Here is a 14,209-nt window from a genome sequence, read left to right on the forward strand (position 1 = left end):
TCCTCCACTCAAGTAAGTGGTGACAGGACTCTTCAGCTCATTTCAAGCAAGCTGACCCATCAGACCTCAGGAAAAAGGAAGCTCAGAAGAATTTCATGCAACACCCTTTGTCCAGATATGTAATGCTATAAAGGGAGAACAGCATCCACCAACTGCTCAGATGCTGTGGAAAGGACCTACAACAGGTTGCACCTTTCCAGCTCCCTGTTTGACTGTGTGAACCTCCTATGTCCCATCTCTCCATTTCTATTTGCTGTTCTCCCCTCCTTTTGACATCTCATCCTTGCAGCTCTCCTATTCCAACTTTGAGGACTTTTTGACTTAGAAAGGTTTACAGCTTCCCTAGAGGAACATACAACGTAAAAGGTTTCTAGCAGTGCTCCTCTCATTCCTCTCTGAGTGGGACTGGGGCCCTGCCATTGTACTTCTCTTTCTGGTCCAAGAAAAACCCCTCCTTTAGAAGTCAGACACTAGGAAGGGCAAAGGAGGTTGCTCATACCATCTCAGCATATACAGACCGTGGTACCTTTAGTTTGCTGGCCAGAACCAGCCTGCCAAAGCAGCTTTTTTATGCCCCCCCGATCCCTCCAAAACAGCCCAACCTTCTCCACTTTCCACAGGAACTGTTTGAGCAACTCTGCTTTCTGCTGTTCTCCTGCAGGTCCCACAAATCTTTCCTACAGCATGGTCAGACAGCCAATGCCACCTCACCAAAACAGTGCTGTCCCCAAAGCAACAGGATATATACTGAAATGTCAGCACCCTGAGAATGGGCAACTGGGGCACAGCACAGTCTGGTCAGGTCACTGTTAAGAGGCAGAGCAGCCCCACCCCACCTGCTAATGCTCTACTGAATTTAGGAACATCATTCATGCTAAAAGTGTCCATTATGGAAGTAGCTTGCAAAATTACCAAGACACCTTGAGAGGAGAGGAAAAAAAACAAAACCCACACAACCAAAACCACACAAACACCACCCACATTACTGCTCCAAGATGTAAGAACAAGGGCAAAACTTCAGACCACAGAAAGTTCGCCACTAGTAAGACTATATGCAGTACAGGACTGAGCATTAAAAGTTATGACTAGCATCCCTTGCTTAGATGCACACCATACTACTAATTCCCCCAAAAGGCTTTACAAAAATCATAATAAATCAACTTCTACAAATAAGACTATTTTAAAACAATATGTACTTATCAAATATATCCTTACTCAGATATACTTCCTCTACCTGTACAGAATTTGTGCTGGAAGTTTGGGGGTGGAGGTACAAAGCTGCAAGGAGATAAATGCTAGGTTAATTTGTAAGAGACATGGTTTCAATCCAAAGCTTACAAACAGTGACTGAAACAAGCTAGTCTACACTAGTAGGTCATACTAACACTTATCTGAACAAATGCATCCTTTCATATGCTGGCAAGGCAATGTTACATATCAGAACTTCTACACTTCGATTTTAACTGCAATCAGCAACAGTGCAGAAGTGAGGAATCCAGCTGGGATGAGATCCTACCACAATTCTGTATACCTGTCAGCTTGGAAATCCAGCTATTTCTTTGCAAGCTAAGAGAGTTTAGTCAAAATTACTTCCGGATGAACAGATTTCCCACCCCCCTCACATTTTCAAACACTGTAAAACATCAAGATTTCAGTTCCCAGAGTTAGAGTTTTAAATATAGCCAAATAAAACTGGTCTGTCCCTACGGATAGGTCCCCACAGAAAGAACAGTACTAAAACTACTGTGTAAGAAGTGGCTTAAGGTTTTCTTAACATTAATTCCATAACTAGCAAATCAATACAAGTCCCAGTCTTTGAAAAGGAAAGGAGCTTGAGAACTTGTTAGCAAGGCTCTCTGAAACTGTACTCTGCAACTCACAACCCAGCCTTCTCAACATACGCACAAGAGGACTGCACACATGCCACCCACATGGAACTGAGCAAAACAAGACTCTGGAATAGCCCATCAAGATGGGCCAAGCAACAGAAGGGACAACAGGTTCCTCCTACAGTTTTAGGCTCAGTTTAAGCCAGCATAGCTGCAGGGTATCACCCAATCATTCATCCCTACCTGCTTCCCCAGCATCTGTTCACCAATTGCTTTTCAGGCAAATCATCAGGCTGCTCCAGCTAACCCCGCAGCTGGTCCTTCTTGCAGAGTGACTTGCCAGCCATGCTAGGGAGCAGACCTCACCCACACCACCACCCTGCATCAACTAGAGGTGACATAAGGGAAGCAGTGAGAGCTCACAGCCAGTGACTAGAGCAGAAGCAGTTCTTCTGGCAGCAGCCTGGTCTTGGAGCAACTCAAGCTGGCCACTAGGCTTCACTGAATTCTCAACACATAGTTTCATTATACTGCCAAGTTTCCCTTCCATTGCACTATCACTGGAACTAATTTAACTCACAGCAAAGCAGCCTAGGGAGCATAAATAGCTAAAAGTGACCAGTTTTCTGCAGGGTAGACTTCCTAACTAGATCACTGTAGAACAAAACAAACACCAGTGCCAGCACAAGGAGGAAAAAAGCAGAAGAACTCTCCATCTACCTTTTTATCTCCCCCCACCAAACAATTAGATCAGAAAGCCATGACGCAAAACCACATACTCAGTCTTCTTGTGACCAATGATATCTCATTTATAAACTGATATTGCAGGAGAGGGACAGTAAACTGATTCCAGCGCAAAGGAATATATGAACAAGGCCCTGGAAGCTGGAGTGAACCTCCAGGCTATGACTAGAGTTGGCAAAAAATACTAAAGGTGAAGAACTAGTCAAGCAAATGGAGGATCTTAGATGGTGAATCTAGGAACAAATACAAAGCTGTGGAGCATTAAAGGTTTTGAATAGATCTGAAGACAGAATTGGAACTACCGGGACAGAGACAGAGGTAAAGAGTTTGTATTAGGACAGGTAACTTGCCTTGAAGCACAACTGCAAGCTGATCAGAGCACACAACCCCATCTGCCACACCAGATAAACACTGGGTTGGACATGCAGCACATCTGAGGGCAGAAACAACCACCACAAAACCCTAACTGTAATCCTTTGTTCAGCTACTGACAGGGTAGCAACTTCTTCCAGCAGTGCAGCGATCCATTACTGCCTGATCCTTCTCCTAATTGCTACTTCTTCCTCCTGTTAGAGATCCAACTCGTGAGCTGTGCTGAATCACTTCTACTCAATCGCACTCTAGAGATTGAAAGCTCCTGTGGCAGACAGGACTCAGACACCAGGAATACTGGGCATACACACCTCTTCAGAAAAAAAAAAAAAAAAAATGTGAAAAGTATTAGAGAATAATGAGTTTATAGATCAAATACCCTTGCTGACAGGATAAGAATCCTGAGGAAGGAAGCAGAGAGGCCAAAGCCCATGGGAAGCAGGTCAGCCAGAAGCTTCAGAAGAGGTACAAGGGAAGAGTATTAGAGGAACTGATTGGCTGGTCACAGATAAGGAATGTAAAACTGGGACTTGCTGGAACAAGGTTCTAGTGGTCAAGCAGAGTGCAAGCATAAGCAAGCATTGGCTGGGTAGCAGCAATCACACTGTAGATAGTTCTCTGCCTTCTGCTTTCCATGCCTACATATATCCTTGCACAACCCCCTAAACCTCTGCATCTAACAGTAAGGACCAGAGACTTTGGAAGGAGACTGGACTCTTTAGTCTCTGCACAACAGGTTCTTCCCCTCAACAACAACAGCCTTTGCTTCACTGAACTTCACAGAATCACAGAACTTACCCCACACCTCACATTCCCCTTCTCTCACTAATGCTTTTCTCCCTTTCTACTTCAGCGGTAGTCTTCTAACATATACAAAAATCCTCTGGAAAACTGAATTCCTCAACCCTGCTCTTCCACATACACTATGTATAGAGCTCTCCAAGAAGTGGGAGTGCAGCTGTCTCACTGGCATGACTAATGTAATACACCCTCCTAGAACACGGTGGCTCACCACTACTTAAGAAGATAAAATAGGAAAGAGATAGGAAATTTTTATATATATACATATATATATATAAAACTGCAAACAGTGCAAACAAATCCTGTGCAGTGAACTAGACAGTAGGTTCTGCATGTATACAGACCATGTCCCAACCTGAGCCACACAGCTGTCTCCTGCCCTCTTTGGGACAAACAACTAAGTCATGAGAGAAGTACAAGAGAACTTGTGGAGGGAAAGAAGCAGGGAGGGTGACATACAAATGGAAAAAGAAGTACAAGAAACCAAGGGACAGGCACTGTTTGCCCCAAGGCTCTGCTTCTGGACATCTGATCTTCAGTTTTAAGAACTGCTACACAAGAGGTTTCTTTCAAAACCTACAGATAAACCCCAGGATTTTAGGTGTCACCATCTGTTGCTGAGGGCAGGGGAGTAAATCAGAAGCTCAGCAGAAAATGTTGCATATAGCTCTTTTCCAGTGTTAAGTGAAAAAGCTTATACTGTGGCTTAGAACTTCAGCTCTGCTAATGACTCACCCAGTGGGTGATGGTATACTATTCTAGACTTCAACTCCACGAATCTGGGAAGTTGCACAGATTTGGGAAAAAATACTACAGAATATTTTAAATAGGTTAAGTATCAGGAGTCAAAATATAGCAGATTTTAGGCAGAATCCTTTTGTGCAATTAAATGTACTACAGTGAAAGAAGTCAAGTAGCCCTAATTCTAGCATTTTATGCCATTTCATACTCAGTATGAAATGTATTTTGCTTTACTCTCGGAACCCAGATTCCCTAAAGCTTATCAATAAGTGAGCAACAGAAGTCATCTGAAGTTACAAGCAGCAAGCCTTAATCTAATCAGAAAGTGATTAAACTATGCAAGCCAACACAATGAGATGCTTTACCCACTAGCTATGCTGTTTATCCCACATTTGTGTTCTGATACGAGCCAAAGAGTCACATTTGGCATTTGTTAGAATAATTAGGAAAGATATTTTCTTACTCTCATCCCTTATGTAGCAGAGATGGTCTTTTCAACCCTATGGATTAGGAATTTAAATATTCATAAAACCAAGAACAACAAGATTTCATCCACCTACCAAAAAATTAATTCCCAGGTAAACTGCTGTAGTTTTCCCAAACCCTGCTCTCAGCTCTGCCCTCACACCCTCAGGATCCCCTGCTAGCTCACATCTTCCTGACACAGGAGCCCATTTACCCAACTGCCTCTAACACCCAGCACAGTTGCAGTTGGAGTTTTCTGCTGGAAACACTTCCATGCTCCTCACTCCTACACACGGCCTTGCTTGCTTTCACCAGAGTGCTTCACAGGTAAGCTTCCCAAAAACGAGGGAAGTACACTAGCCAAAAAAGCAACATAAAGAAACTCAAGCAAGATAGTACACTAGATTAGTTCCTTGCATAAATTCCATGGGTTTAAGTAAGTTATTTCCATTACAAGTATTCCTACTTTAAAAATAGACATAAGGTTGAAAGAACAAGCTAACTTAAAATAACACAGCCATTCATCCCCCTGGGGTTAATGAATTTAAAAGAGTTTCCCTCTCAGGCTGTTTATCAGAGATGGGTATTCCTTCCACCTTCATGCAGACAGCATCTGTCCTCCACTCACAGTCAGCATTTTGGTTTTTTGGAGGTGGAGGGAACATACTACAGCATTTAACTGTCCTGCACATCCATCTCTGTTCCTGCAGATAAACATGGCAAAGCCTATTCATATTCCAATTCAAGTTCGCCAGTGACATTAGTTCTGCATTACTGAACACTTCCACTCAGGATTTCACTTGGAAAATAAAAAGCATCTTAAAAAAAAAAAAAAAACAACCAAACAAACAAACAAAAAAACCAACCACCATACGCACCCCTACACAGAGCAAAAGTTTTCCCACCAAATCAAACTCTAAAGTTGGAGATTATGAGCTTGGTTGATGCTGAGGTCAGTGGTGCCTACACAGACACATTTACACATTTAGTCTCAACAGCTGCTGACACAAGCCAGAAATTAAGTGCTGGGACTCTATACTGAATTCAGCCCTCTATGCATTTGCTCTCCCTCTCCTCACCAGAGAGTGGAAGAGTAGCACTTAACACAACTAGTGACGAGCAACCCTACTAAGCAGACATTTTAAACAGTCAGTAGCATGCAAAAAACATGCAAAAGAAAACACCTGAAAGAAGCAATTAAGAAGCAGAAAGACAGCAAAATTGTAGAAAACAGAGTAGAGTGTGGTTCATTCCTTTATATTGTCCTAGAAGCAAAACTGATTTCAGGATAAGTTAGTTGCAGTAGCCTACATAAAAAACACTAGAGAACTTGCTCAACTTACTAAGAGCTGTATGGTCTCAAGAGGAGGCGCAGCCCACTGAAGTACCACACAGTGCAAGCTGCAGAGCCCAGAGATCCCACCGCTACCGGGTTGCCCTGGAAAAGCAGTGCTTGCTTACTCCAGCAAAAAGCAGGCTGGAGGAAGACACTGACAGAAGCTTTCTAAATTACAAGCTATGAGTAGGATCAATGACTAAAGGAAGACAGTTTTGTGTTTTGTTTTGTTTTTTAACCAGAGAAAATTTAGGATGGATATTTGGAAACGTTACATGATAAACACAAAAAGAAAAAGCCACACACGCAGGAGCGCAGCACTTGTGAGAAGTTCAGAAAGGATTAGGACACTTGCACCAGATCATTCCCAGAGCCACATTTCAGTGCAGTAACCCTTCGGAAGCATTTTGCAAATAGCCGTAACAAGAAAATACATACTCCAAGTTCAGGCTGCAAGTTTGACTTGAGCTGTCATGGTCAAGACACTAAAGCAAATGTCCTTCATGTGGAGTTCTTAAATTGTCATTAAAATAATTTATCATCCAACTTAAGGTTGTCCCAAGAACTTCATAAGGATCAGGGTCTGTTTTATAAGACACTATTTCTAAGAAGCATGGTTACATATATTTTTCATGCCTCCCATAGTGGGCCTAGTATACAATTCACTATTTTTAAATGCTGCTGTCAGCAGCAAGCTGACATTTTTTTTGCATGTTCTTAATGTTACTTTCGGGGTTGACAGGTGCCATGTTTTATTTCATACAACGCTGGAAGTGTTTGTGTATTGCCCAAAATGGAATGCAAGACCAGAAGACTCTTGTCATGGATCTGAAGTGCCGAAGTCAGCAAATCCTTGAACAAGTGATTCTGCTTTAGGACGAGATAACTAAAAGCTCTCCCCAAAGCTCCTCACACATCAGGCAAGTACTCACATGTAGGTAAAGTGGGGACTTGCAGAGCCTCTCCTCTCACACCTCGCAGCAAGAGCAGAGCTAAGAGAGGCTGATACTCCCTTTGTTTCCCCACTAACTATACCCTCACCACACATTGCGCTAGGTTGACTGTTTTAATCTGCAGCAGCGATTTGTGACATGGTCCGTCAACTATAATTGTACATTGCCAAACACCTGCAAAGCAAGATTGCACTTATTTGTGTAACAGGGATCAAAGCTTATTTGCAGAAAACAAAAAAGCCTTCAGGTAACAACTATTTCACTCGATGCTAAGTAGCTTGAAAAATGACATGGCTCATGAAAGCTGCTCAAGGTTATCAACAAGTTACCACCTGGTCATCACTAAAGCAAATGTCCTTCATGTGGAGTTCTTAAATTGTCATTAAAATAATTTATCATCCAACTTAAGGTTGTCCCAAGAACTTCATAAGGATCAGGGTCTGTTTTATAAGACACTATTTCTAAGAAGCACGGTTACATATATTTTTCATGCCTCCCATAGTGGGCCTAGTATACAATTCACTATTTTTAAATGCTGGACTAGGCACAGTCAAATGTAGCCCCTGTTAAATAAAATAAGTCAACAAGAACAGGCAGAGAGCATTCAACCAGCTTTGCTGATGATGAAAGAACTTATTGTTAAGAATTTACACAGGAAGACAAATAACAGTTTAAGACTGAATAAGGGGCTTGTGCCTAAAACCAAATTACAGAAAGTTAAAGGGAGTTTAGAGCACCATCCTGATTAATGACCTCTTACAGTTTCTTTTTTAAGAAATCTAGAGCAAATTGCCCATATTTAGTTATTTTTACATGCTAGTGAACAAATTCCAAGCAGCTTAATTAAGACAAGCTCAGCTTCACAAACATTTGTTAACCCCAATACAACTGTACACTGTATTCACCACATGAGATAGCATCATCACTATCAGATATTCTGCAATCACTAGATATGTGTTTATTCAAACATGCTTGTATCAAAGGCACTGTGGGAAGAAGTGGACACTTTCCTAAGCCACTGTGACACTTGAAAGAACACAGGACTTTGAGTGTCATATAGCAAATTACACAGCCAAAATAAACTTTGTTTCTAGTTGACAGATCACTTCAGTTACAGTAAATTGGAAAAAGAAACACTTCTCATTAAAATATTTGCAACTTCAGTCCAAGAACAAAAAAAAGAAAAAAGTAGTGAGATGACCAAGATATTAGAAGTTTCAGAGCACCAGATCACTCCAACTTGTAGTGCTGGTGTATTTTGAATACACAGAGTTGATTACATGCACATACCCAACTGGTCTGATCTCACAGCTGATTCTGTTCTGAGCAGGAGGCTGGACTAGAGGCCTCCTGAGGTCCTTCCCTGTCTGAAATACCACAGGATTCTGACTTCATTTCACCAAGTTACTGAAGAAAAGGGGCAGAAAAATTATTTCATCTTTTCCAGAAAAAGAAGGCAGCTTCCTAAATAGGAGACATGGCAGCTCTCCAAACAGGAGCCACGACAGCAGCAGACGGTTCCCTGCTCCAGACACTCCATACTCCAGAATACCCCCAACTGTCAATGGCAGAGAAGCAAGGTGGCTGCCTGCCACCGCCAGCAATGGGAGAACAGGACACTCTCATCCGACCTAAGGAAATACCATTATGGATCACAGTTAGCAGCACTGCCAACAGATCTGCCTATCAAGAGGAAGGCTGTATTATTTGCAATTTCAGAACGACTCCTTGGCACTCTTGCTTCTGTCAAGCCTGTGGTTTATTTAGCTAAACTGTTATCCAAGGAAGGGATCTGTTATCTTCTGTTCCCAAATTATGAGGCACTCCACCCAGTGCTTTTCATTGTGTTGTCTCTCAAGATGCACCCAGAAACCACACATTGAGACAACATCCATCACTGTCCAGTAGCCAAAACCAAGCCAGATATGAGTTACAGGGAGAGAAAAACAGAAAAGCTGTATACAGACCTTCACCCATAAGCACAACAATATAAAGTCAACTTTTTGTCATAACAGCTTCTATTTAAAGTAGTGCAAACCTAATTTTCTCAGAGTACATTATCAGCTTACATACATCCTCCTCACATTCCCTCCTTCGAAGTAGCAGCAAACTAGAGCATAGACAGAAGCAATTGCATATATGCAACCAAAAAACCACTAACAAAACAAGGAAAGAACATGCAACTCAATTTCAGTTGTGCAGAAGTTAAAGGGGAGTAAGGAGGCCTCAGAAAAGGGCTTGTAAAGGTTTTCTAGTTTTTGTAAAGTTGCTTTCTAGTTGTGCAGCAGAAAGAACACATTGTCACAGTAATCACAGCAGCTAATTAGCATCAAACTCATTGGTTTTTAAAAGACCAGGAGAGAAGGAAATGTACTTCTTCCCACAGTATGCTGTAGTAATTTGCTAATTCTCAATGTGACCCCATATATTGGCAGCTGTGCCTTCATCCTCCTTTCCAGGAGGTGAGAAAACAGAGCCTCCCCAGTCTACTGCTTGTGCCACAATGCACTTTGAGGGCAAAGCACCCCAGTTCTTATTCAGACTGGGAAAACCTCTCCTCATTTCAGCTGGAGCCTACAGCAGCTGCCCCAGTAAAGCAGCAGCACACAAAGGACTTAAAACAGCTACATTATGAGGGCTGTGTGTCTTTCTACAGTGACAGCTCAGGTCCAAGCTATCAGGCACCATTATCCTATTTCTCTATCCTCCTATTTCTCCATTCTCCTTGACACTGCAGCACTGCTCCCACTTCAGAGGCAGGAGTAACAAACACAAGGAATACTGCCAACACTCCTCTTGCTCTATGGCTTGAAGATTTTTATCATGGCAAAGAGAAAGAAAAATTCTTGTGAGCAGTCACTGGTCGTACACAATGGTCTGCTGCTGCTGCCTGTGCTTGTACAGAACAACAACAGGACATTTGCATCACAGTTCTCCATTCATGGGATGTCTGAGGATGTGACTGAGGAAAGATTCATTGTCTACAGATTGTGATTCCAGCTGATAAGCTGGCATTTGGCTCAAGCACTGCAAGTTTCCATGTTTGAAATAATGCAGAACAAGCTAAAGTGGCAACCACGACTTCTGTGATATAAGACAGGTCAGCAGGTAACTGATAATGCAGTAACATACTCAAAACCAACATTAAAAAGTCAAAGAGGCTTTGGGTCTCCCGTGCCAACCATCTCTTTAACAGGTATACCATTTCTCTACCTGGAACTATGCAGTGCTATAACTTGTCCAAGTTCTGGGATTATGAATACTGCCAGTAGCATTGCTAGTTTACTGGTGTCTCACACAAGCAGAAGTTAATCACTTGACCATGTCATCACATACGAGTTATGTGTTGGCTGTTGCAGAGGTTATGGGGAACCACATTCATCAGCCCTGCAAACTATCAGGTTGCTGCTGTACCTACAGGTCTGCCACTTAGAAGCAGCTGCAGAGTCTAAACACCTGATGCCTTCCTACTCTCCTTGAGGGAAGAAAATACGCGTTTTAATGCCTCTCATCTCAAACTCACAGCTTTACAGTTTGCAATTATTTTTATCAGTTTCACCTTAACAATACCCAACCAGACACAGGACTTTCCCTTCACACTGCCTTTGGCAGCAATGGATTTGAAAACTGCCTTGGGCTGAGCTGTTGCACTGGCAGAGAATTCTAACTCCTCACCATTACTTAAGAGGGAAGGAAGGGTCTTTCCCCAGCATGGTTCCCGTGACTAGGAGTCAGGGAACTGAGCTAAGTTAGCACAATGCAGCACTGACAGTCTCCTGGGAAGATCCTCTCTACAGTCCCACAGTGCTCCTGCACTTCTGGGATGCCAGTTAAATGCTGTGGCCACCGCTCCTGTCATCCCCTTCACCAGGGATGAGCTCGTGCTACAGCCCTTCCCCGGAGGGTCCTCAGCCGCAGGCAACCACGTCCCAGGGCTCAAGAGGGGCCGATCTGCAGGGGCGGCTGGCACAACTTCCGCAGCGCCGCTCGATTTGTAAGCGCCTCTCAGAGCGCCTGTTCGCTCCCCGTGGTCGGCAGACGCCGCTCGGCCGCGCACCGGCTGGCAGAGGCGCCGCCCCCCGAGACGGCCGGTCCGCGCCGCCGCCGCCCCCGCTGCCGGCGCGTGCGGAGGGAAGCGCCCGCTGCTCCGGGGGCGGCGGGACGGGGCTGCCGTGACGTCAGCGATGAGGTGCGAGGCAGCGCGCGCGGAGCCACCCGCCAGCGCCGGCGCGGAGGGGGCAGGCGCGCGCCGAGCAGCCGCGCTGGGAACGGGAACCGGCAGCGGGACCGGGACCGGGCCGGCACCGCGCGGCCGCGCCTCGGGCAGCAGCGCTCTGCGCCCGCGGGGCCCGGGCCCGCCCGTGCGGCCCGAGCCGAAGTTCAAACACGCCGTGCCCGCCCCCAAGTCCCAGCAAACGGCGCTTCCCTCAGAAGCCGCTCTGACCGGCGCCCTCCGGTCCCGCAACTTTCGCGGCGAGCCTGAGCCCGACTCCCCGGGGACGCGGCCGGAGCAGCTGCCGCACCCGGCGGCCCTTCAGCCGCTGCCTCAGGCCGGCCGCGGGGTGCCGCCCAGAGCCGCTCCGCCGGGCCACCGCGTATCCCCCGAGGGCCCGCCCGCCGCCCGCTCTGCCCACGAGAAGCGCACCCCACCCCGCTCCCGCCGGTCCAAGGCCGCCGTCGCGCTGCCCCGGGGGGCCTGTCCCAGCCCCGGAGGGTGGGGATGCGAACAGCCATCGCGGGAGCGGCGCGGCCGGCCGGGACGCGCACTCACCAGCCCAGGCGCCCAGCGCCGGTCCCACGGCGGCGGCGCCGCTGCCCAGCACCCAGACGCGGAAACCGGCCAGCAGGCGGTAGGAGGCCAGCGCCGCCGCGTAGAGGGCGCCCAGTGCGCCCACCCAGTAGAGGAGTCCGGCGGCCGGCAGCGCGACGGGAGCCACCATGCTGCGGAGGCGGCCGCGGCCGAACTGAGCCCTCCCGGCCACCGCCGACCCACAGCCGTCACGGCGCCCGCCCCCGCTCGGTCTCGATTGGCTGAGGGGCCGCTCATCTACCGGGTAACCAGGCAACGCGGCCGGCCCCGCCCGCCCCCGGGCCGCGCGGCCCTGCCACACTCCTGCCGCGCCGGAAAGGAGGGGGCAAGGAGAGAGCGGCCACACGCCCCCGTACTACTTGCGGCCTGTGCCCCACGTGGTCGGCACGGCACTTTTACGGCCATTGGTCGACGAGGATGGCCGTCACCTGGCAGCCGTGCTTCAATTGGCCGTGCCTCCCGGATGTCTCACAGGATTGGTGGAAGACGGAGTCTCTCTTCCCGCCCCAATGACGTCATATGGGCCCATTCATAAAATACCCAGGCTCCGCCCCACACCCGAGTGCATCCCACGGTTCCCCTCCCCCTCTCTGCGCTTCCCCACGGGGCGCCCCCGCGCTGCGGTCGACACGGCGGGGGGGTCGCAGGGGCGCTGATCCGTGGGGGAGGCGTCTGGCCCCGAGCCGCCGTGCCCGGGCGTGCTCCTCCAGCCCCACTGGCCTTCCACAGCCCCACGCGGGATGGCTTGGGAACCCCAGGACATGGGGGAGTGTAGGAAACATCCCCGAAATCACCGTCGCCTTCGTGGCTCTTCCCATGGTGGCGCAGAAGAGCCCAAAGCTCTGCTCTCTTCTGCTCCATCTCCACCACCTGCCGGGGCCATGCAGCCCATAGCCCATGCACGGGCCTGGGGTTTCTCTTCCTTTCTCGAGAACACCAGCCTGGGGGCAGTGAGGAGATGGGACACGGGGGGCTGTGGGAGGCTGAAGCCCCAAAATAGCCCGTGGTTGAGGTGTCCTGCCTGAATGGGCTGAAAGGACAGGAGTGGCCGAGGAAGATCGAAAATCAAGTGCCTTGGTGCAACGAGTGGGTTAAACAGAACGCCAGAACAGTCCAGCAGCAGGGCAGGTGATGGGACCTGCTGCTTTTAAAGGTGGACTTTTGTAACTCCCAGTGTCAACATCTTTTTTCTAGAAAGCAAGCATTTTATATGATTTGACAATAACCTCATTGCAAGCAGCAAGAAATGATCTTTAGATGAGGCTTTCAGACACCCAGACCTATTGAAGTTGTTAAAACAGGTAGCATGAAGGGTAGTTTCATATGCTGCATTTCCTTTCTCCCCTTCCTTAGAAAACAGGTCATACCTAATTCTAGCCTCTACTGCTGCAGATTTCCAAGCTCTACCAAAGCACCACTCTGCTTCACAATTCATCCCCTTTCTGTGCTGCTCTGACACCTGGAAGAGCCCTCTGCAGCCTCCCCAGGTACCGCCACCAACCCCAGCTGAAACCAAACCAGTCATAGTCGATCCTCCTCATCCACCAGTGTTGCTCTTCAATCACTCGCTGGCTCTCCAGCTGCTGGCACAGCCACTCAATCTCGTGGCACTTGTGCTCCCTACATGTCGTTTTGCCACCAGCTGATTTTCAGCAACCTCCAGTTTTCCATGCTCTCCTTCCCTCAGTGAAAACGCTGCTGTTAGGCTGCAGCCATGTGCCAGCTCCCCTCATCCCCTCCTCTACCTCACTTCACACATGCCACACTGATGCTGGCTGCAGCCTCCCCCCCCACGCTTCAGATCCAGCTTCCTTTTACAGAACCCACTTACTGTAAACTGAATGGGTTTACAAGCCATCGACAATGTCTCACTCCCTTTCCCACTCCACATTCCCTAACTTTTGCCTGCTGCGTGTTCATAGGGTGTGAGATCCTCAGCTCAGGGATTATGTTTTGCAGAATTTGGAAAGATCTTGTATTAGGCACTACTCTAAATCGAACAGGTGACTAGCGCTCCGAGTGTTGCACCTGAAGGTCCCAATCAGATTATGGCACCATGGGGACACAGTTACAAAGACGACTGTAACCTCAAAGCTCTTATTTAGAAACAAGAAGTTTTTGTATGACATCAACTACCTGATGCAATGAGCTGTGTGTC

General features: G+C 47.3%; 1 protein-coding gene across 1 annotated transcript in view; it reads right to left on the minus strand.

Moving 5' to 3' along the window:
* Positions 1 to 12,471, minus strand: part of HSD17B12 (hydroxysteroid 17-beta dehydrogenase 12) — an 86,976-nt gene extending 74,505 nt beyond the window's left edge. Inside the window, 2 exon segments of the mRNA XM_065064772.1 lie at positions 12,013 to 12,186; positions 12,189 to 12,471. Of these exon segments, the coding sequence (XP_064920844.1) occupies positions 12,013 to 12,186; positions 12,189 to 12,456 (442 nt within the window). The 5' untranslated portion in view covers positions 12,457 to 12,471.
* Between the last annotated feature and the right edge of the window lie 1,738 nt (positions 12,472 to 14,209).

This window comes from Columba livia, chromosome 5 (genome assembly GCF_036013475.1).
Source record: "Columba livia isolate bColLiv1 breed racing homer chromosome 5, bColLiv1.pat.W.v2, whole genome shotgun sequence".
In the NCBI taxonomy this organism is placed as follows: domain Eukaryota; kingdom Metazoa; phylum Chordata; class Aves; order Columbiformes; family Columbidae; genus Columba; species Columba livia.